General features: G+C 31.4%; 1 protein-coding gene across 1 annotated transcript in view; it reads right to left on the reverse strand.

Annotated features, from left to right (window-relative positions):
- The window catches only part of LOC133326458 (dystonin), an 89,691-nt gene that overhangs the window by 54,016 nt on the left and 10,496 nt on the right, over positions 1–25,179 (reverse strand). The window contains exons 2-4 of the mRNA XM_061535092.1: positions 20,699–20,760; positions 17,709–17,798; positions 17,464–17,634 (exon numbers count right to left, since the gene is read on the reverse strand). Of these exons, the coding sequence (XP_061391076.1) occupies positions 17,464–17,634; positions 17,709–17,798; positions 20,699–20,760 (323 nt within the window). The remainder of the gene's footprint in view (positions 1–17,463; positions 17,635–17,708; positions 17,799–20,698; positions 20,761–25,179) is intronic.

Raw genomic sequence — 25,179 nt, forward strand, 5'->3', positions numbered from 1 at the left:
TGCAGGTCTATGTTCTCATTTGTAATCAAAAAAAAAAATTATTGTTGTATGAAAGTTGTTAGAAATTTTCGAACTACAAAGGAAATACTGAATTCGGATTTAGCTGGACACAATTTTTTAGAAAAAAATAAATATTTAGGAATATATATACAGACGACGTATAAACATTCATGGGCTGCTGATAAATTTAAAGGATCATATGTTGAAATAGAGTTTAGCTATCTCGTTTATGGAACGGTTCGCTCCACAAAAGGTGCAAGGCAGTTCCTTTATTTCCTTCTAGTTCAATCGTTCATTGGTATACCTCATTTTATTCGAAAAATCTGGATTAACCTATTGGACCAAGAGGAACCAGGTAAAAGCAAGCGGATCTAGTCCCGATCGTTCCTTTTGTAGAATAGTTTCTTTGAACTAGTTCCTTCCGGAACAACTGAACTCTAGTTTGAATACTTGAATGAATATTAAAAAATTATATATGTAGAGATCCTAAATCTTTATTTTTCCGGTTTCTTCAATTTATGTTTTGGAATATTGTGTTATAATTTATTGAGGAAAAATTCAATAAAATATGACATTTGAAACATAGATTTGCAGAATTAGGACTTTTTCATGTTGAGGTTCTCGTTTCGTATTCTAACCTAAATATTGCAAATAATACAGCAGTGAAATTTTCTCACCCTAAAAGAGAGTGGGACAGAGAGACATCTAATGCTACATGAACTAATGGAGCCATAAGAGCTGGTGGAACGAGCGGGCAAAATGAACCAATTGACCGAGAGTCAAAGGGACTAATTTATTTTTCGGAATAGTTCATTTGAACTATTTCCTTTCGAAAAGACACTATTCTAGCCAATTAAGGTAACACCATTTAAAAATATAGAAAATATTTTCAAATGAGGACAATGATGTATTATTTACATCTTTTTTTGAATTTGTAAATAGAAATTTTTAAAAGAAATATATACAAAAACTTCGTATTTGATTTGAAAAGAGATTATCATCACGATCTCTGTTTATTTGTCGAATATTCTGAAATATTCTAAAATTTCAAAATGGCACACAACAACATCAACAAAAATATCAATAAAAATCCATATGACCATAAATGGTAAAAACTTGTATTCAAATGAGATAAATAGAGATTGAGCTCAGTGTGAACAACAACAACAATAAATTTCCAATTGCAACACCTACTCTTAAAAGTTATCGACAAGAATTTTGAAATATGAATTTTGTGAAAAAAATCATCAAAATCTTAGCTACAAAATTATATTCAATCTATGGAATCATGATAAAAATCGAACGAACTCAAATCAACGAGTTTTACATTGGACATTATTAAAGTCTAATTAAATTTAATGATCGTACAGATATACCGAGAAAAGTGTTAATATTTTGTTTTTTTCATCGCACAAAAATTTACATATCAAATGATAAGTACAACAGTAAAAAACAGTTGTGGGTAGCATCGTTAAATCCCTCAATTCATTCATCTTCAGTAGAATAGAATTCCAATACCCCTCATTTATCCCCCAATAAAAATATTCCTTTGGAATTTTAATTATTGTGCGGGCGGACATTACTCTTTTCAATACAATTCAATTGAATAGAATTCAAGTGCATGTATACAACGTACACACTACTCGGCCGCAGTAATTTATTGATAGTCATTTTAATGGAGCAGTAAATCAGAAACAACTGAACAAAAGGCAATGTCATTGCAAATTACAAAATAATATTGAACAAAAAAAATAAGAAAAAAATTAAAAAGAGACAAAGCCGCCAACAATTTGGAATGTCGGCCGCCTATCTCACTCGCTCATCTTTGAAACATTATTGTTGAAGAATTTTAATTGATTTCTAAATAAAAAATAGACTTCTTTTTGTGAAAATATCAATACAATATATGTAAATAAAGGTATAAGGTGTAAATTATTAGAAAATAATTTTAATATTTTTTACAAGAATATTTTACAATCAAACAAGAATATTGTATAATCCTTTTATAGGACTACAAAAACGTACAAGGTACCATTGGAGCGTATGACAATTGACAATAGTCATACGCACCCCAAAACATGTAAAAATATTTATATATTACGCCCTGAGAGATGTAAATTTTATTATTAAAATATTTCAAAAAATGTAATTTTTTAACAATTAAAATCCATATTTTTGAATATTGGTTTTACCCAAAATTGGTTAGTAGAATATTGTACGATCCTTTTATAGAACTACAAAAACGTTAAGGTATCATTGGAGCGTATGACAATTGACAATAGTCATACGCACCCGAAAATATGTAAAACAAATTTTTAAATTGCGCCATGAGAGATCTAAATTCTTAGAAAGTACTTTATTATTAAAATATTTAAAAAAGCGCATGCATTGTAACAATTAAAAAAAAAAAAATAATCATTTTTAATATTTTTACATGTTAGTTCAGTAAGTCCTAATTGTCAGGGCATGGTATATTATAACTTTGGTTTATTTATATGATTTAAAGATGTGCTGTATTTCATTTTCAATAAATTTCAAGTGAACAAAAACTGCTATTAGCCAATTTTAGATTTTTTTTGCTTGGCCATAATTAGGGGAATGATTAATGATGGATTTTATTGAAATTTTCTAAAACCTGATTAAAAAATATAAAGACTTGTGAAATAAGTATCACATCATTTCCATATTAAGGTAGATTATCAAATCCAAAATTCTCCCCGCTAATTCTCTTAAATTTCCAACAAAAATGAACAGTGAAAAATATTTTTTGTAGGACTAAAGGGACATGTTGTCTCTAATAAAAAATTTCTATGCTGTTTATTAGTTACGAAATTGAAGGTAGCGAATGATTTCAATTAGTATGAAGAATAATTTAAAAATTGAGGATTAATTTCAGTAGGGCGTTGATTAGCAAACGAGAAGATTTTTTTTCTTTCATTGGCCAATTCGGCCAAGGGAAGATCTAAATAAACGATTGGATCACCAGAAACGAGGAGACTGAGAGCAAAGTGGATCGACTGGTACAAAACGAATGTAACGGAACTCTCCAACTATAAAGGAGATCATACATCTACCAATATGCGACAAGTTTCGACATTCGCTAGAAATCTTCTTGCCTTTTCAAAAGGATGAACATTTGAAAAGAGACTTCTCCAATATGTCCCAATATAATTCTCCAAAGCCTATCCAGTATTTGCTTTAAACAAAAATTACTCTCAATTGTTCACGATCAATTCGTCCGGCTTATCGCAAGAGATACAAATACAGATTTTAATCTATTTTTTTTTAATTGAAACAAATTGAAATGATTTGAGCAATAAACAATAAAGCTGGCTGTTTAAAACTTAAAAGGGCAGATGACAAAGGAGTCATAGAGAAAATAAAACGAAGCAAAGATGAAAGAAATCATGTGGCATAAAGTAAATTTCTCAGACAATAACAACAACAAAAACATCACAAAAAAATGGAAATTGCATAAGTGCCTGCTCAATTGGTAGATCCCGGAATGGTGATGATCACATTTGTGTTGTGGTGCAATGTTTAAGTACTGCTGGTGGTGGTAGCACACTTCAATTACAGTTGGCGAGCAGAAAATGAAAAAACCCAACAACAACAACAAATGAAAATTGCACCACTTGCCATTCAAAGGCATTTCTACTGGGTGTGGGGGAGCTTTGCAGACAATGGAGCGAGCAACAACAGCTATGTCGACAACAATAACAGACGACTTCACAGTGACAATAGAGCGTAACAAGAAACAGCAACAAAAACAACAAAGAGCAGGCATAAATAAAAACAAAACTCGATGTTTATCTGACTGACATCACCAGCACTTTAATGACGTTTTCCAGGCCGGCAGGCAGGCAGACAGACAGGGAGACTAAATGAATACTCAGCTGTTAGGGTATTTTTCGGGCAGGGGAATTCAAAAGAAGTCACTTTGTTTTCTGGAATTAACATTAGAAGATCAGCAACTGGGGGAATCATCATCAGCAGCAACAACACCATACACAAGAGGAGATGATCATGAACCGAGATCCATTGATGAAAATCGTAAGCACTCAAAACTTATTCACACACACACACGTACAATCAGAATCTTTGTTCTTGGATTTCTTTCTATTTGGTAAGGATTTTTCTTTGATGGCTTTCCAAAATATACCAATATTTGCACTAACGATATTAATTTTTTGTGTGATTGTTTTTACAAAATAAATAAAAATTTTATTTTTTAAATTAGCACAACAACAATAATAAACAAAAAAGAGCGCGAGCGACTTGAATTATTATTTCCACCAAAATAGACGGCTTCTCGACAACGACTAACAATGATCGCTTCCACTGGCAACGCTTAAACTCTGTTGGCAAGACAAAGTGTTAACGTTGTGGACGTTAACGTTTGTCGTTTGTCATAGCCGTCGACGTCGTCTGACGTTGGCTGTCAACGCCAAAAGCTAGACCGTGAGTCTAATAGACCGGGAGAGAGCGAGAGCCATCGTCGTCATCGCCATCATAGCCATATAGTTGTTGGCCATATTATTACACAGGCGGAGAACCGAGATCTGACTTCAGACTTTTTACAGAGAGACCGGCGTTGGCGGTAGTCTTTCTTTTTGGCATTTTTGGTTTGGAACAACATTCAGCAGCATGGCCAACAACATACGCCACCACCGAAAACAACAAATCACAGGGGCAGCAACATTTCCCCAACCCTCTGCGCAGCAGCAGAGCAACAAATTCAAGTCTGGCATAAAACAACACCATCAACCCAACATTGCCGGTTATGGATTGTTGATTTTCAGCCACTGAGGCGGCCGACAAAAGAAAATATATTCTAAAATAACAGCGTTATCATCAGCAACATCGTCATAATCAAACCAGCCAACAAAAAATACAAATGGCCACAGGTTGCAGTTACAACAAAAAACACGGAATGTCTAATAAAATAAAAATTACAATAGCAACAAGTGCATAAAACGGCATTAAAAACGCTCACGCTATTCACAACACTCAAACAACAAACAAATGAAACACGAGTAACAAAAGAGCAGCATTTGGAGATGCGACAACGACGAGGAAACTCCAAATAAAAAAAAAACAACCCATAAACATTTCAATTAAGAATTCTAATGGCCCTACATTTTTCTTGTTGTTGTTATCGAGAAAAATGGCAACACTGTTAACATCATTATTAACGCCAACACTATTTTGGCTTAGTAAAATTCAGGCCAACAACAAAAAGTAACAGCAGCAAGTTATAATGTTCGCATGATGGATCGTAGCGTTACACATTTCGAAATTCTAAAACAAAACAACAACAAAAATAGTTTTGACATTGAATTTGTAATTTTGGTCTTAATAGAAACAAAAGTATGACAAACAATGTAATAAAGAAGAAGAAAAAAAGAAGAGGAAAACGCCTTGGCATTAGTCATGACGTTGTAACTGTGAAGAAGAAGTTCACCTGAGAAGTGGGTGAACAAAAATAAGTCATAAATATTTGGAAGAGAAGGTCATAGTTATTTTTTCTTCTTGTCTATGATCATGAAGGTAAGAAGTTGTAAAGTTTGTTATAATTTATTATTAATTATAATTTTTTGTTAAAGAAATGGTTTACATGAGGGTTGGGTATAGTGTCGAAATATATGTATGTGGGTTGGTGGTCTTAAAAAATCGTAATTCTTGTCATATTTGTGGAATACTTTTTTTCTTAATGAGTTTGAAGTTCCACGCTGTAAGATTTTTTTGTTGATCAGTAAAATATACAAATTAATTTGGTGGTTCAATGATACGATGGTTACTATGGCATATTTAATATTTGAATATTTTAAAATAAAAAAAATTTATTGTTTTTCAAAATATTCTCCAGCATTAATTATGCAAATACAGTCAAAAACATATCGGTTATAACGACTGTATGCAAAAGTTCCGAGAAGAGTTTTGCGCTTTATTTGATATCGTTTATAGCGATCGATCTTGCCGCTCCCTTGACTGTCGTTATAAGCGACCCATTGTCGAAGCACTTTTTATACTCCTATTGAGGCATTTCCAAATCTTGGTTATTGAACGCTTCACCAGTATTTGTATTTCCAGGTTTTGGCCGCTCAAAAGGCGCTGGTTTCAGTCTGGTCATTTTTTTTATTCGAATTTCGTCAGAGAGCTCAAGAAAATAAATTATGGTCAAATAACAAACAACTCTCGTAGAATTTGGCTCATGTTGTTTTGGACTCATGCGCGTAGATCCATGAATTCGTCACCTGAGCGTCTTAGCACCAATCGTCAGGAACCTTTTTTTGTCGCAAAACTTTGATGTCGTTTTTTTCTTTGAAATCGCAAATTATTAGAAATTCTTCACATTTTTGTTTACATTTTCGATTTGAACATTATCATGCATAGCGAAGACTAAAACAAGTTTGTATTATTAAAAAAATCGCTTTCTTTCACCTTCGAAATTCCAAGTAAAGTAAAACATTTCACAAATAATTATTGGTATTTGAAATAAATCATAAAGAATATCGTTTAAGCGAGGTCATCACAGTGGATGCTAATTACTTTAAAGACAACCGATTTGTTTAACCAGTTCGACAGTCATTGAAGGATAAAAAATAAATACACAAGAATATTGCCAAATGTTCTATGGCGCCTGACTAATTTCTCTCGCATGAAAGAGTGCAAACCGTTTTAATATAAGCTCAATAATGTAACACCTACAAATAACGTTTACAGGTTTATATTTTGCTTACACAAAAATGTCGTCAGCATTATTGAGAGGTATATCCACTGAAGAATATGTGATATGTTCGGATCAGGGTTTAATCCCATGACATTTTTCTGCTTGGTTACATTTTTATATTCATTAATTTAGTGATATTTACGACAAAATCTAATATAGACTAGAAACAAATTAAAGAAGTGCATAATGAAAATATTCTAGCATACTTTTAGGCGTTTGTTAGAAATCATTGACAAACATGTTTTCAAGGACATATCACTAATTATTTGACCTTTTAATATTCCAATTGACCCCATAAAATTAAACTGTTAATAAACAATCATCTCGTTTTTGTTTCACAAACCTATAAATCCCGCCTTTTTAATACTTCTGCTTACACCCTCACCCTCCAACATAAAATATGACAACATAACTAACACCATCACCAACACAAGACAACGATTGTTATGATTTAATATTAGACATCGTGGTGCTCTTTATCATTTATTTTATGAGCACGCCCGTCCATCTTAAATTACCACAAATACCAGAAATCTTTGTTTTATTTTTATGATGATTTTCTGGTTTTGCCTTTTTTTCTCTCTCTCCCCATATTATAACAATGTTGTTATTGTTGCTGCGGCCATTGTTATTTTTCATGTTTGGGCAATTTATTATGTGGCTATTGTTTTATGTTTCTTGGTCAAGAAAAAAACATATCTAGAGGTTATTAACTGGGTCTCTTTCTATGTAAATTTGTAGTATTCAATTCGGTTTTGCATAATGAAATGACAAACTGTTTTCAAATTGGAGTGTGAGAATTTCTTTCACTATTTGTTTATTTTTGATTTGAAATAGGGTTAATTTTATTTTTTTGAAATGAAATGTAAATAAAAAAAATTGTCTAAGTAATGCAAAAAAATTAACGAATTTCAAAAATTTATATAAAATATATAGTAACTTATCAACGGCTGATCGATTTGACTCAAAATTTCTTTCCATTTATTGTAACTGCAGTAGGAAATTTTTTGCAAATTTTGAGAAAAGTCGAAATATCGAAAATAGTTTTTTTGATATGGACTTATGTATAGAGTTATTCTGAAATGGATATTCGAATAAAAAAGAAGAAAATTCGTAGTGTTGCGGCACGAAGTTCGCCGGGCCCGTTACTATTTCTATTAATTTCATAATGAATCTTGTAAATCCCTTATTTTACTTATTTGTAATTATATTCATATTATTCCTTATATAACATAAATAGGGTACACTAAAAAAATTCAGATGAAAAAGGGGAAATTAAACCCAAATTTGCGTAAAAGAGTAAATTTTTCCAGAGGCCTTTTTATTTCAAATGGGGTTTCCCATAAGTTAGCCTTAAATGGTGCTACATAAATTGTATTTTTGGCATTGATTCGATTTTTTGTATTAAAATATTTATTATTGAAAAAATCTCAATATTAATTTAAATATTTTCACGGTAATTAAAAATTGTATCACTTCCAACGCACCCATTGTGAAATATCACAAATAACAACAAAAACAAGAACACATTAACAATGTCAATTAATAAAATGGTCATTAATAGACCACCACCACGCTCTAAAGTAGCTAGCTGGCTAACATTCATTATTGTCATTACAGGAATGCATTAGTAATGGGGTAAGTGGAAGGGCGGGGCGACAAGGGCAAACCGAACAAGGTAAAGTAAAAACAAAGGAAGGATGTTTCAAAGCTCAATAGCAAATGGATAGATTAGATGTTTGTACATCATCGTCTTTGTTCAAAAAAATATACTTATATATAGATCAAAGCAATAAAATGCTGTGTGTATGTCTGTGTGAGTTTCTCTCCCTTTGTGTTCTGATCCGATCAGATGGTATCTTGATTCGTTATATATACCGACAAATAATTAACATGTTGTTAGTTATTGTTGTTGTTGTCATTTTATTTAGAGGGAAATACCGATAAACTGTAACACAATTGCAATTATACAGCAGATCACAAAATAGTTGCAATTGAAATATGTGACACGAGTATTAAAATCCATTAAAAAGAGCATTTCAGTTAAGTGGAACTGCCGCCGGAGGGAGAGTGGTAAAATTAAAGTCGTGATCTATGGCAAGTATTCAATACCACAATGATGAATGCAAATTATGTGTAAACAGTTGCAAAACGTCGTCAACGCCAAAAGGTAAACACTCAATTCTAATTATTGTTATTAAAACAAAAACTATTCAGGGGTTTGAGTTGGTTTTTTGTTGTCGTTTGAGTGGAATGTCAGTAAGTGTTTGTGTGAAACAATTTAAAAGAAAAAAATATAAAATTTAATAAATAGAATTTAGTTCCAATGAAATGAATAAGAAATAGTTTACTTTGGAAAATATTTAAATTTGAACAAGAAAAAAATTGTATATTTCAAAAAATATTGTGGGAGAGGATATATAACTACTACCGGCTACTTTCTTCCATTTTCCCACAAGCTATTTCTTTGAAGAAATAATCTGTCTTTGTTAAAAAATCAATTTTAATTTTTGTAACTTCGAAGGACCAAAGTATATAATTGTATTGATTTAAAAATGCATGCATACTATTAGGCGTTCAATTTAAATATATGGAAATGTTTACTTGTGGTGGTTGTTATTCATTTCAATATATCCTAAAATAAGCATTTATTCCATGTGCCACCAAATTTGAAAAAAAGAAATATTTCAATACATTGTCAAAATATTCTTTTTTCATAACATTTTAAACTATAAATATATATAGCTCGAAGGACCAAAGTATTTTTTAATAATTTAAAAACACAAAAATGTTAGGCATTCAATTTAAATAAAGAAAAAGTATGGCCTCTTTTTATTTTATTTTATATTAATTTCAACATATCCAAAAATCGCTAAAATTTAAAATATATTTGAATACATTTTTAAAATATAGTTCTAATCTATTGTAAAATGCTATGGAAGGGCGAAATATTTAGATTCGTTTTAAAAATATAGAAATCAATACAGGTTCTAATTTTCATTTTAAAAAATATATGGCATTCTTTTAGGCGGATACAAAAAAGTGATTGATGGAAAATTGTCGGCTATTGTGTTCATTGTTGTTACGACTTTCTTCGTAAAAAAATTAAATCAATTGTTCAGTTTTATGGGAAGGTATTGTCATCTGAATTAATGAAGAAAAAACAAAATCAATTTTTATGAAAAAAAAAAAAATAATTAAATAAATTATTTGTGTGGGTTGAACATTTTAAAACCTATCAATACTGATAATACTGGTTGAGTTTGTTTATCGATCAACAATATGACATTTATTAGAATGGCATATTTTGTTTAAAAATTGTTTTTTTTTTAATTTATTTATGTGGAATTTAAAATAATGTCTCCATATAAATGTATATCATGTTTTTGTTTGTTTATTTAAAATGCATTCATTGATGAGAATGAGCCACAGCCCACACAAAATTTTGTTAATTCATAAAAAAGTGTCAGTTAAATAAATTCTGTATTCTCAACTGCATTCGAATCACGTTGGGCGTTATTCTCTAAATAGTTTTACATAGTGTGTTATTTGCGATATGTCGTTTTTAATTTTGTTTTTTTGGAATTCATTCACAAAAATTTAATTGGTCACAAATGAAATATATTGAAAACGAAATTAAACATGACGCACTACCAACACACACACATTCACCTGTATCTAAGTTAAAATTTCAATCAATATTTACTAAAAGAAAAAAATTAGCATATAAGCAAATAGAGAGGTGCGAAGGAAGGAAGAATAAAAAACAGTAACGTAACACTACTAATAATAATCGTGGTGGTGGTGTTGTTATTTCATGATTTAATTCAATTTAATTTGCGTGGAAGAAATATCAAAGTCAGACTATGCAAATAATAGCAAACTTTTTATTGCATCATCATCAGTTGTTGCTGTTGTTTTTTTTTATCCAATTAATTCGGTATTTGTTCTATTTAAATCAAAATAAAAACAAAAATGTTGAAAGTAACATTGGTATAATTTCAATAGTAAAATATATAAATTACCATTTAGATATCAGATTGAGAATTTGTATTTTTTGTTGTTGGCTACCATTTTTAGTCATAATGATGACGATATTTTTGATTGTCATCAACATCACATGTATTGCAGCCCACACACAACAACTTCTCTAAGCTGTGGATTTTAACACCTGACCTTAACATCACATCACAGTGTTTTGAATAATACAGGCTAGTAGGTGGGGAGAGAGAGCAGCGGGATCAATGTCATTAAAAGTGATCGTTATTTTTTCAAATAATAAATATGCATAATTTATCAAAAAACAACAACAACAACGTTGATTTCTGCAACTGTTTATTGCTTTGTTATTCGTCAAATAAGGAAAAGACTGCATTCCAAGGAAATAATTGAGAGACGTAGGTGGTTGCTTGTTTTTTTATTTCATTGAATAAAAACATTGTTAATAGGTTTTACATTTCCGGTAAAGGGCGCCGTAAAATTGACATTGATTTGATACTGCACCTACACAAAAGTTTATTGAATTAAAATCATATGGACATATGGAGCAAACGACCTTTACACCTTCAAAAATACTTGTTTTTTGAATGGGAAGCAATTTTTTCGAATAGGTTATAATTATAAAAAAAATCCGAGGTAATATGTAACAGCATGTTTTACAAATTTGTATTTATTAATTATTGTATTTTTCTTTTGAGACATTTTAAGCAAAATCTTTGGTTCAGCAATTTTTATATAAAATATATTTTTGACTAAAAGTATGCAATATTTTTCTCATAAATACATTTTTTTAAAATAATGAGAAATAAATACAATTTTTAAATCTTTTTTATTTTTATCACAGAGAACATATTGGATTACATTTTGCTGTAATTCTTCTCATTGTTTTTTGTTTTACTTCTTAATCGGTATAATAAAAGGAATGAAGTTCTTACGTCATTTATAAGAAATAAAGAAGTATGCATTAATTCATTAGGTCGCCTGATGTTAGGGATTTGAACATGAAAATCGCAATAGGTTTAATATTTGCTGACAACTTCCTATAGGAAAGGAATTAAAAAGTTGTATTGCATACTTTTAGGATTCAAAAAAGAATACGATTTTTTTAGCCCTTTATATGGAGAATATATACAAGTAGATGTCGAACAAGGACTACCAGCTTTGATCATTGTTAATCATTTTCTATGTGGAGGGAATTCCACCCCGTATCGTATACCTCATGAAAGCTATTATATTTCGTAAAATTGCAAAACATCTCAGGACTATACATTGAATATACACAAATGTGTATGTGTTTCGGACGAAACATGAAAATCTGCATTATAACCACTATTGATATAAGGTTCCAAGATAAGGAAAGGGGGTTTAAATTGTTTTCAAATTGCATACTTTGAGGGGTCAAAGTGAATGGAATTTGTTAATAACTCATTCACACCCAATGTGAAGATTATTCAGGAACTATCACCTTTGAAATTAATTAACTGTTTAGCGTCAGTATCCAAAAACAACATTATGTGTAACAAATTCCACTTTCTGTGAGGCCACTTAATGCAAATTTGAAAAAAAAACTACAAAGCCAGTCATTTAGTCGACAGGAAGATAGTAGGTAGGTAGATAAGTTATTTTAGCTAAGTAGATAGCTAAGTAGAATTAATACGCACACACACACACACACAAAATGTATGGAGTTTCATCCCATATAGAAAATATTACACACAATCCACCAGTCAGTCAGTCTTAGCAATAGTTGTTGTTTTCTTTTTCTGTTAACTTTATTTCTAATATTTTTGCTTTGGTTTTCTGTTTAGTTAGCCAATGTATTAGACGTGTTTTTTGTTTTGGGTTTTTTTCTTGCTGTTTTTGTTCTTGGCTTAAAACATGGCAAAACGACGATGATGTCATAACGACAACGGTGAGTTTTAGTTTCAAGTTTTTGTCATTTTGTTGTTGTTATTGTGATTTGCTGTTTTTTTCTTGTTAAAGATAAACAATTCAAGATCCCAATATCACTCGAATGGGCAGAATAACAAAAAATGATTCAATTGAAGGTTTTCAGATATATGTACATATGTATGTACATAGACAATAAAAGCCCTTTCCAAAACAATCCCAAAAATAATATTTTTCTGGTATTGTTTTTGTAGCAATCAAAAACAAAAAATATGATAAAAATACAACAAAGAAAAAAAACTAAAACAAACTATCAGATTCAGTAGTCACCATCATCAAGCAGCAACACCTGAAGTTATCAATCAGAAATAAATAAAACAATGACGACTACCAACCAACGAACTAGACGACAACAAACGATTGGCACAAATGTAATTTGAGAGTCAGACAAGGGAGGGTACAGCTACTTTAGATATTTTTTTCTGTTGTTAAGGAATTTTAATCAGCTTCAGCTTGGCTGACAGAACCCCACCAAAAATAATAACATTGTGTGAAATCGAGGAGGTAAAAAACGATTTTAAAGTTTACAAAAAATTTGAAAAACGAAAATCACAAACACACACAAATGTCAATAACAATGACTTTTCATATCGCCAGTCGTCTTTACTATTGGTCTGATATTAATTGCCAGTGGAAGATAAACGTTTAACCATAAAACTTGTATAAATCAAGTCATGTTTTTTTTTTGTGAGTGTGACGCGAAGCCGCCAAAAGCCACAATACTAAATCATTTTGAGAATAAATTGCTTACAATTAGAAAACAATAACATGCAATTATAATTTTTTTTTGTACTGGCTGGCGACCTTTTCAGAATATTAATTGTGATTTTTTTTCAATCCAACTCACAATATTACAGGGGTGGGGACCAGACAATGTAGCAATTTTCGTAATTATTTGCCCTTGAAAGTTTGTTTTTTTTTTTCAAATTCTCAACGACACTAATGAAATGAAAGACAGTCAAAAGTATTAGAATCACAAAAAGCACACATACATATATAATTAAAATTAAAATCTAACCAAATCTGGGAGAATTTTTTGCTCAAGATTTTCCGCAAATGTAGAAGCCAGTCTATGGTTACTACTGACAAAGTCATCATTTGAAGCGCATAATACCGGTATCGGTATTTGCAACCAATTTCCATTTCCCCTAAAATCCTAATGATTAAATTACATTAAATTCGTTAAAGAATGTGTAATGTCAGAGGGGCTAAACAAAGTTGTGGATCAGGTTATCCAAAAATATATATTATCTATTTAGTCGACGATTTACAAATTTAAATTGTAATCAAATTTGTTTTTATAGATAGCTACTTTCAGGCATAGGAAACAATAAGTTTTGTCTTATAGATAAATTCGGGTCAGAATTCGACGATGAAAAGGAGTATGCACAAACCACTGAGCTTAAATAGGATATATTGTAATTTTATCGCACTTCTTCTCAACTAACTATTTAATTACAAGAATTAACAGCCAAACTTTTTTTGCACTGCCTTAAAATTGATGAAACCTTAAATGAAATCCTTCATTGATTGAGAAATTAATGTACTTATTCTCTCTCTCTCCTTCAATTTAATTACTAAATTAAACTCTGTTGAAATCAAAATTCCCTAAATATTTTCACAACTATTGAATGTGGGTCAGTGGTGATTGAGGTCCAGTGTTGGGTTTTACATTGCAATACCATATTGGGAATTGTGAAACAAAATGAAAAAAAACACAAAATACAATAACCAAGGTTTTGAAATACTCAATTCCACCATTAAAACAAAACAATCAAGAGCAGTGTTGTCCTTTCCTTCAACGACTAACTGACTGTTACTGCTGCTGTCATCAACAATAACGGATGACACTTTTGTTGTGTAGCACACACAAAAAGTGATTTTAATGGGTAATTTGTTGTTATAATTTAAATTGAAGTGGAGATTGGAGACAATGCAGCAGACACACACACACACACCGCACAAAACAAAAGAAAACAAAAAATTAATTGAAGTCGAATAATCATAAATTTTGCAGTTTATACAAACCATACATATCTACAGCACAACAAACAAACAATTGATACAATGACATCATCGTTGTGTCTCACGTATGTGACAGCGGTGGCGGCGTTAAAATATGATCACAATCTTGTTGCCAACAACGTCCGTCCGTCATTGCCCATTGACATCAAAGATCAGCCAACAATTCACCCGCAATATTTATGCATTCATTCAATTGTTGTGTGGCGGCTGTCTTGTTTGTAATTCCCCATCAGCTGGCTAGCTAGCTACTACCTTGTCATATAACATGGAGGAACTGAAGGGGACTAAAACACACAAACTGATCGCCCGCCATACATTGATCATGTGTAACTAACAACAATTATAGTCTTAATAATTGTAATAAATCCTTGAGACAATGGAAGGCAAGCCTGTTACTGGATGATTATTGTTTTTTTTTTTTTTGATGTTTTTGTTATTTCAATGATGAAATGCCTGATGATGACACATTTCCAACTCCAGTTTCAACAAAGTTTCCATATTTCATGGCAACACGTTACCAACAGCAGCCAACCATATGGCATCATGTCGGGTAAATGCGGTGGCGTTGTTGAAGTCAGTATCACTACCCTCACTCTCCAACACAACCACCGCCTCACCGTTTTGTATCATTGCAAATCATTAAAACATTTTACGAATTGAAAAACAAACATAAAATATGTAAATTATCAAGAAATAAAAAGGCCAACAACAACATAAGCAGCAACAGCGGCAGCAGCAACAACAATATATGTTGGTATGATGCAATTCTTGAGATTTCAATCGAGTGCGTTTCTCGATATAATTGTCTGGCAATAACAAGACAAGTCAAGAAGTCAATGTGTGATCACAAGAGTTTGTGTAGGTGTATTGTTGCGCAGGCGCATTTCAATAGACGCCAACACTTAGAAAAAAAAACTATAAGTGCCATAAAAATTATAAAGTTAATTGATATATAGAGTTAATTGATCATTTTTAATTTGATGCCTTTTGCACCACTATACTTAATTTTAGCGGGATGATGTGAATGGAAAAACTATTCTAAATCAAATTTCACTATAGGCCACCGAAGAAAAGGCATCTCTACATATAACACATACACTTAAAATATTGGCAAACATATGGAAAATTAAATAAATAAACCGAAATTGGGTAATTTCGTTTCTTTTTTCAATTTGTTCCTTTTTCTTCCATAAGATATCATTTTAGGGGGTTGATGTCAATGGAAAAAATGGTCTTCCAAAAATGTCACTAGGGGTCACCGAACAAAATATTAACAAACAAAATAGGATAGCAACGAATTAAAATTAAATCAGCAAATTTCAATCATTTTCCAATTTTCACCAGGGGATTGATGTCATTAGGGGATTGATGTCAATGGAAAAAATATTCTACACTAAATTTCACTATAGGTCCCCAAATACACTAATCGCTGGTGATTACATTTACCATAAAAAAATGCATCAACAAATAAAATTTAATAATTTTTTGTTAATCTTCTTCAGGACTTTTGGATGCATTCGCAGTCTAGAAACTCTAAATTTTATAAAATCCTAAATACTGAAATTTATAGAATACTTTTAGGTGTTATTAATATTGAAGAGCAATAGGATCTTTTTTCACAAAAGTTTATCAAAAAAGGGAGTTTCAGAAGTGGACTTGTCAATTTTGAATTTGCAACTGCATAGCGAATTTCGCGGAGGCTTATACCATCAAATTGACCCGTATGAGAATTATTTGCAACCTCTATCGTAATCTTAAAATTCAATTTTTACTTCACTTTCTCATAACTTTTTAAATCTTTCAATTGGTCAAGTCTAATTTGAAAGTTGTTCTAATTTAACCACATTGAAATCATAACTATTCAGTGGGCGCATGATCAGAACAAGATATCCCGCGCTGTTGAAAATATCCGGTGGTGGTCAGAGCGTAGTTTTTTTTCAGTGTACAGGCAATCCAATCGATCATTGCAATCCACGCAAATATGTATGTCAGCAGAGCATAACGTCGTCGTTTAACTGTCGTCTTATTCTGTTAACTTCTGTTTGCTGTGCGAAGAGTGTGTGGCTGGCTGGCTGGCTGGGCCACCTACCTGCCATATTTGGCATTAGTTGTATGACAACAATCGATACTCGATATAGCACTTTTTCCATTTGTTGTTGGTATTATTGCTGACAAGACTTGTGCGAGATCAATGAAAACAAAATCTTAAGTTTCGTCAAAGCCAGGCATATTTCAGTTGGAGGCTGTATTACTAAAGTGGTTGGATGGATGGTTGACTGGCTGGCTGGCTGGATGTATGTTTTGGCGTCTGCGGCGGCATAATACATCACAAATGTGTGGGCAGCAGGCATCAAACAGCAACATCAGCAAGTGATAAGTGCTCCTGCTCTACTCAGCAAAATCGTTGCCATGGAACGAACAACGAATAGCACACGTCATCCATGGCTATGCATTGTAATAAACACCAGATATTATGTATCAAACTAGACGCGACACAGCAATCGGTATCTATGTATCTATTGCGATTGAATGCCAACATATTATCAAAATAATTTAGAAATCGAAAGTCTTGTAGGTTGTATTTCGAGAACAACATGAATGTTGTTTTAAACTAGAATTTCCAAATCCAAACAACTTCCACTTTTTGTGGGTGTATGGAAATGTCAAAGGAAAACTGCCGCAGAGCTACTCAGTGGGACAACATTTGAAGGAGTTTATTTTTTGTTCTTAGCTAAATCTACTCTTGATGGACTTACCTGGAAGTGTAAAATAATTGTCCAGATCAAACCGAGTGTCAATTTGGGATTTCCATCGACAATATCCTCTGCTCTAATGTTAACCAATTTAATTTTTTTGTAGCGTAGAAAATCCAATGCCATTTGGGCATTTTGCAGCATATGGAAACGCATTTTACCCTTTTCTCTGGGCTATAGAAAAATTGAGAAAAAAGGGGAAATAAATAAAATTGAAATACTCAAGAAAATTGAATTGCAAAACTTACCAAGTGTTCGCCAGAAAGCACTTCCAGAAGAGAGAGTAAATTGTGTCCATCACGTAAATCTTCAAATAAATCCTCAACACGTCGATTGGCCTGTGGGATTTTGGAAAAAGGCAAGAAAACAAAAAAATTAAATACATATGTATGTATGTGAAGATAATGAAAAATAGTTGAAAGGTTTTTAACAAAAAATGACATGCAAAATAAAAAAATAAACAAGAATGGAAAAATGAAAACATAAATATAAATGCCAGCAAAAATCAGGTATCAAACACGAAAAGTGTTATTTCACAAACTAAAGGAGTAGGATGGAATATTTGCTTATTGATTGCCTCTCCTCCTCTCTTTATCTTTCGGTGCCTGATTTCTAATTCCAAAGAACACAAAAATATTAAAATCTTCAATATCGGGTTAGGTTTTTGATTGTAGTTGCAATAGAGGTTTTTTAGCGCACAGTGGTCTATGTGTAGCAATAAATAAATGAATGTGTATCTTTTGGTATAATCATGAAAAGTAATGTTGAAAATTGCAAAATTCTCAATATTTTCAATTAAAAAAAAAAATATCATGCAACTCTTGCTTTGTACAAAAACTAACGTAAAAAAATTAGGCTGTATTCAATCTTTATCCCAAAACGGCTCATTTTAAGTGGACAACAAAGGAATAAGTGTATTCAAAACGGTTTGACGTACGAGCATGTGTTGTGTTGTTTAGAGTGACATGAAAAATCAAACTGCAAAAAAACTAAATGCATTAACCCGTGAACATTTTCGTTGGACCATTTTTCAAAACTTTCGACTTGGATTAGTACGATAAGAAATTTAAATATTTGTATTAGGATGAATGAATTGATATTGGGATAGCATTGTGAGAAGAGCTTTTTTCGATTTGTTAGAAAACAATTTTGAAAAAAAGATAGTCACTTTGCTTTAGCCGGAAACCCACCAATCGACTTTGGGCGGTGTGTAAAATCCAATGAAAATGGTTCAAGGAAGAAGCCCTTAGAATCAAGTAGTAGTAGAATCATTGCACAAAACGTGGAATCATCCACCATACAGCCCAGACTTCATTTTATTCCCGCACATCGTCAGAAAATGCTGCTGAAGAGTTCAAACTCCATGTTTTGGAGGCACCTCAATCGGAGTGAAATTTATGTTTCGACAATTGGTTAGAGAGCATTCAAGAAGTGTACAAATCGTGGTGTGTATATATATATATATATATATATATGACATTTTTGGATTGAGAGGGTTTGTGAGAGGGTTTCAAGAATTTAACTGATTTAAATGCCAAATATATTCTTGCAATATTACTCAACACAAAATTTGGTCTAAGAGTGCTCAGGTGGCTATAAAAGGTTTGAAAAAATAGATTTTATTTTTATAAAAACGGTGCTGATTGCGGAAGAATTTCTAAGCCGTGCTTGAACAGTAAAAACGTAGCTAAATCAGGTCAAGGTTATTAAAAAAATAAGCCGCTAAAAGTTCCAGGCGGGCGATTTGCTGATTTTTTAGAGAATTGATTCATAAATTAAAATAAAAAATTACGATAAACAACAAAATAGCGTTTGCAGTGCAAAATCGGAATTAGCTACTCAATTTAACTAAAAAATATTAAATTATAAAAAACAAAAACAATAATTTGAAAAAAATATATTAGCAGCCATTACAGACTAGCCTGGATATGAGGGAGAAAAGAAACTTACGGCCGACAGTGGACAACAGGGTACCCCATTTGTGTACACACAAACATGTAACATTGTGTATGTCTGGAATTTTAAGGGTGAATTGATGTTGGTTTTTATTTAAATTTCGATTAGATGTGTTTGATCAAAATAAATAATTAAAAACAGATAACCAATAAAATAAGAACTCAAAAAAGACATCTGACATTAAAATAACACATAACGCCTGCTAGAAGTTAAAAAATTGCCAAGTCCACTTATTAAAAATTTTCAGACACGAATTGTAATTGCTGTTTCACTGTTTCCATTTCCAGGGTTTTTTATTCACCAATTCCAGCGTCATTCAAAATACCTCTTGAAATTGTGTTGATATGGCTTTGGATTTTTAAACATATCATATTGAATACTCCATATCCATTTCTAGGGCCATTGATTATCCGATGAAACGTTGGTTAGTCCCTTCCCTTCAACATCCATTTCCAGGGCCATTGATTTTGTTGCTACGTCTTAATTTTGATCGAATTTAAATTTTCTTAATCGAATTCTAATAAAAAAGTGGACTTGCTGCCCTTTTCCCTTCAACATGGCGTTATATATTGTTAATCAGAAAAAACAGACAGACAGTAAATAACAACAATACCTTTGCATATTTCCAATGCTGCATGAAAAAGAATGTTTTGAGAAAAAAAGAAGAAGAAGAAGAAGACGAGAGATGAGAAGAAAAATATGAGATGAAAATGAAATAAACATGACTTTCTTTTTATCAGGTGCTCTACAATACTAAGTGTGATTTTTTTTTGTAATAGTAAAAGTTGGGTTCGTTGTTTGTGTCATTGTTTAGCATTTCTTTTAAAGGAAACAAAATGCTCAATGACATGACAGACAAACGGGCAGACAGTCGTACTTTACACCAACACCATAGACAACAGACATTGTTGGTGATGGCGGTGGTGTGATAGTGAAAGTCTAACAACAATTCCAACTAAGGCCCTAATAATCTTGCAACCATTTCTTTATCGCACTTCTCTTGGCCGGCAAGAAAATTGCCTTTCCTTTGTTTCCTTCTTTGTCTAGCTGGCATTTGTAAAGAGCTTGGTGATATCTGCTGAATAAAGTATGTTTTCACAATTATGACCATGATTTTGATGATGAGATGACAACCACAATTATTGTGAAGATGATGGGGTGCCAGTACCACCACCACCTTATAATAATTATTACCGATCTCCTTCGTGGCTTCCTCAGAGACTGAGGACTTTGTCTGTCTAAAAAAGAAATTTGATTTTCGCAATAATATTTTTTACATTACCTTTTTGAGATGTTTATTGACCCATTTTGTGAATGTCTTCTTTTGAATGGCATCGCGTTCATCTAGAAGCAGGGAAAAAATGGAAAGAAAAGAAAGAAGAAAAATATTTCATTAAAGCATTTCATGTTCAATTTATGTTGATTAATAAACAAAAATCATTGCAAAATTAATTTAACGAAAGAAAAAAACATGCAATCTAGATCTATGGCAGTATGTCATCCTATGTGGTGACCCCGTCACCACCACCCAATTTCCCAGAAGAAACATAAATCTTCATTTTTTTTTTAAATTTCGTTTATTAACAGCGACCCCGAAAAAACAACATTTTGGTAATGAACGTAAATTAATCAATTTGATTTTTAGAGAACCCCTCAATTTTCTTTAATGAAATAAACGAATTTTGTAGTTATTTTATTGGAACAAATGAAATCATGTTTATGATTTTCTTTGACCATGACATAATAAAATAGAGCTGGCAGATCAATAATGACGTGATTTTTTTCAGAATATTTTGTAGTTTTGAGAAATGCAATATTTTTCTCATAAAATACCCCCATTGGGATCATGAAAATTCATAGGTATCGTTGACATATTTTCAGCTAAAGGGAACAACTTTGAAGGCCTACTTAGGCTGAAATTGTATTTTATTTATTTTTTTTTCTAAAAAAAATACTTTATCCCAAAAATCCAATGAAATCCCATAATTATTAATCTGCCATCGTAAAAGAAAAAATTGAATTGACATTTCCATGAACTTGAACAAATTTTGGTTAAATTTGCAAAATGTTTGATTTTATTGACTTGACAGTTAACAAACAATGAAATAATACCGTCATGATGCATCACGAATGATGGCTAAGAGCGAACAGTAGATAAATGAGTCAGCAAACTGTATTCTAAGAAAAAAACATTTAAAATATCCGAAATGGGGTATATTGGGAATGCAAAAAAGATTAATTTTATTTTCAAAGAATTTTGGAATAAGCTTAATCGTACTCAGTACGTTCACCATGTGTTGTGTTGTTTACAGTGCGTTCACTTTGAATCACCATCCTATAGCACTGTGAAACCCAGAGATTTAATGGTGATCGTCTCTCGTTCGAAGAGGATGTAGTAGAATGATATAGGGACATCAGTTCAAACCAGAGAATTTTTCACAGATCAAAGAAATTAATTGATGAGTCAATCGCAATGAGTGATTAAAGATTTTCATAGCTCAAGATGCTGTCAAAGCGTAAAAAGTCTATGTTTTGAAGGTGTAAAAATTTTAGTGAAAAAAGTGCTTTGACAGTTGGTTCCGCTTTGAAAATCAATGAGACTATTTTTGATGAGAAATATTTCCATAATGGCAATTTTTTGTGAAGTTCAATATAAAAATGTTTCACTGTATTTTGCATTAATAATTAGTACACAAAAGTGAAATCCTGGCCATGCAAGTATTTTCGCCAATGGCTTTGCATTTCTCATGATGGCAAAGCCTATTACGAATTAATGTGGAACAATTTGTGTCAACTGAAAGAAATAATTGTGTAAACAAAAAATACAAACACTTAATGACTAATTGAGCATCATTACGGTTCAAAAGTCACATAGCACATACGTCACCCATCTACGAGTAGATGTTTGTAATAAATAATTTGATCTTCATCATCATGAAAATATGTGACTGAATTCCAATAGGGAGAGAGTGGAAACAATATGGCATAAAATTCATGCACTCATACACATTCCCCTCCCCAGCTGATTTATGACATTACACAAACGACATGTCCTATTTAAATATATTTCAATATTATTTTTAATTTTCAATAAATGAAATTATAAAAAATAATAAAAAAAAATGAAATAAATTTCATTACTATTTTTAATTTTAAATATATAAATTTATAAAAAAAAAAAATAAAATAAAAAATCGAGAAGTTTTTTCTCCATAAAAATTGTGCGTCAGCTATTTTGAAAACCGCAAAAAATATGTTTTTATTATTATTTGTTGGAAATTATTATTGTTATTGGTTTACAATGTTATTTATGATTAATTTTTTAACCATATAAACCAATTTGATAAGCTGTATATATAAATAAAAATAATGAATAAAGATCAATTTTTGCAATAAATAAAGTTGATCAAAAGTCAATGTCAATAAAAGTAAAACAAAAACACAAAAAAATCATTTTTTGTCCCTGATTTTACTTTTCTTTGTATAGCCACATAATTTCTGTTTTCAATTGAGTGCAGAAAAAAGTGAGATATAAATAAATATTAAAAATTTCTATTTAAGGGAACCCCCCATTTTCAATTTTTTATTTTTAAGGTTTTAAATGGGCTGGTAAATGAATACCAATGCTTGTTAAGGTTTGTAACTTTGCACATATATATTTGAAGATTTAAAAAGGAAGAAAAATAATTTACAAAAAATGTTTGTTGTTGTCTTGTTCTTGTTTTTTGTAATTAAAGAAAAGTCCTTATTTTTGATGGCGGGCATGATAACTCCTCACTGGAACATGCCCGCGTTTAAAGTTTGAGAAGCCCTTTAGCCGTCACTTGATGCTGACACAATAAATCGGCTATATCTTCAAGAGTTCTTGAGATTTTCACTTGAAACTTTTGAACTAGTGTAAATTCGAATTAAATCAAAAAATTTTTGAAAACAAAATGGTAAGAAATTTCATTAAAAAAAAAAAGCTGTAGATTACTAAACTGTTTGCTGAGTAATATTTCGTGGCGTTTAAAACGCTTAAAATATTTTATTGCGGTTTGTGGCAACATCGTCATCGGTGTAGTCTACTCAGTGAACGTAAACACACACGCAAGTTATGTTCGAACACAGTCATTTGTTGCAAAATTCAACATTTTGTTATCGATTTGCCGGCCGGTCGGTCGGCCAAACGATAGTGTCATCATCATCGTAACAAATATTTATATATGTAGATGGGTTGCATACCAAACGTGTACACATTGTGTACGATAAATTTAAATAAATAATGAAAACAAAATGATAAGAAATTTCATTGAAAAAAAAAACGGATGGGAAAATATTCAAAGAATTTCTTGTATGGATTATGGTGATATATAGGGGGAAAGAGCGAAATGGAAATAATCAGAAAAATATTTTTAAAGATAGGGGACTTAAATTTCTCCCTTACGAAAATAATAAGCAAAACCAATTACGAAAAGTCATGACCTTTGAAATTTGTCAACTTCAACGCTTTTTTTGAAGAGAGCTATTGATGTAAATGATTAATTAATGGTGCAATCGTAATTACTGGCACGGAAGTGCTCTATTTCATTATAATAACCAGTCAAAGCCTTAATGAAAAAATGCGTGGTCCATGACTCTCATCACTAGAAGATGCTGTTGAAGCATTCGTATACATGGTAAGCATATGAAAACCCAAGAAGGAAAAAATTAGCTGTAGGTCAAAGTTCGGAGATATGACGTGATTATTTTATTGCTATCGATCCTACTATATACATTAGAGATAGCTTCATATCTTGATTTGAAACTATTGTATGTATTTTTTTTTGATTACATTTCTTCAGTAAAATCGAATGAGGAATTGGAATATTCTAAAAAATTTTGCTCACAATATTTTAGAATATTGTCACTAAAACTATATATGTACATATTAAGTAGAACTGTCGGATTCGTCTGAATTATTTAAAAAAAAAAGTAATAATAAATTTCGAGGAAAAAGCCGGGCTTCTATTTTTTTGAACCGGATATTGAGATAATATAAAAAGTCCGTAACCTGCTCAATAAATGAGTAAAATATTCGTGTGTGTGCTCTTGAATCCAACAAAAGATAAAAACAAAAATATGGATCATACTACTCTCCGTGCTTATCTTCAATGAGAATAATATTTACTTTTGAAATTATGGCAAAAAAATAAAAATAGAAAAACAAAAATAAATATTTACAAACAATATGTTACGAACAATTTACACCAGACGTTTTATAAGTAGTTATAACTACTACCTCGCGCGCAATTATAATCGATTGTTTAGTTGTCAAAGTGCGAGAAGGAGAATAGAATGACAATGACAATAAAAATTACAAAAAAAAAAAAAGAAAAAAATACAGCCATGAGTTATGTGTGAACAAAAAAGCCAACAATGGGTCATTTACAGAAAAAATTAAAATTTTGTTCAAATTAAAAATATAGAAATTATCCACTAAACCTCATTGAAGGTGCATAATTAAATTATGCAATATTCAAATTAATTCAAATAAACTCAATAATATTTTAATACTTCCGGCACTGAAATTACCCCTAATTAGCAAAGTTTTACTATAAACGCTGAGGAGAAATAGTTTTTGTTGCCTATCTTTACCAGTGTCAAAACAAATTAGCAAAGTAGTTGTATGAAAACTTTGTTTTACTTAGCGGAAAACGAGCCCAATAACACCGTCTAATTTATCAGTTAACACAAATCTTTTAGACAAGCCAAAACAATTACCATCCAAATAAGATTGTTGTT

The sequence above is a fragment of the Musca vetustissima genome, unplaced genomic scaffold, assembly GCF_032173495.1.
Source record: "Musca vetustissima isolate MV318-11 ecotype Yass unplaced genomic scaffold, APGP_CSIRO_Mvet_v1 utg6680, whole genome shotgun sequence".
NCBI lineage: Eukaryota > Metazoa > Arthropoda > Insecta > Diptera > Muscidae > Musca > Musca vetustissima.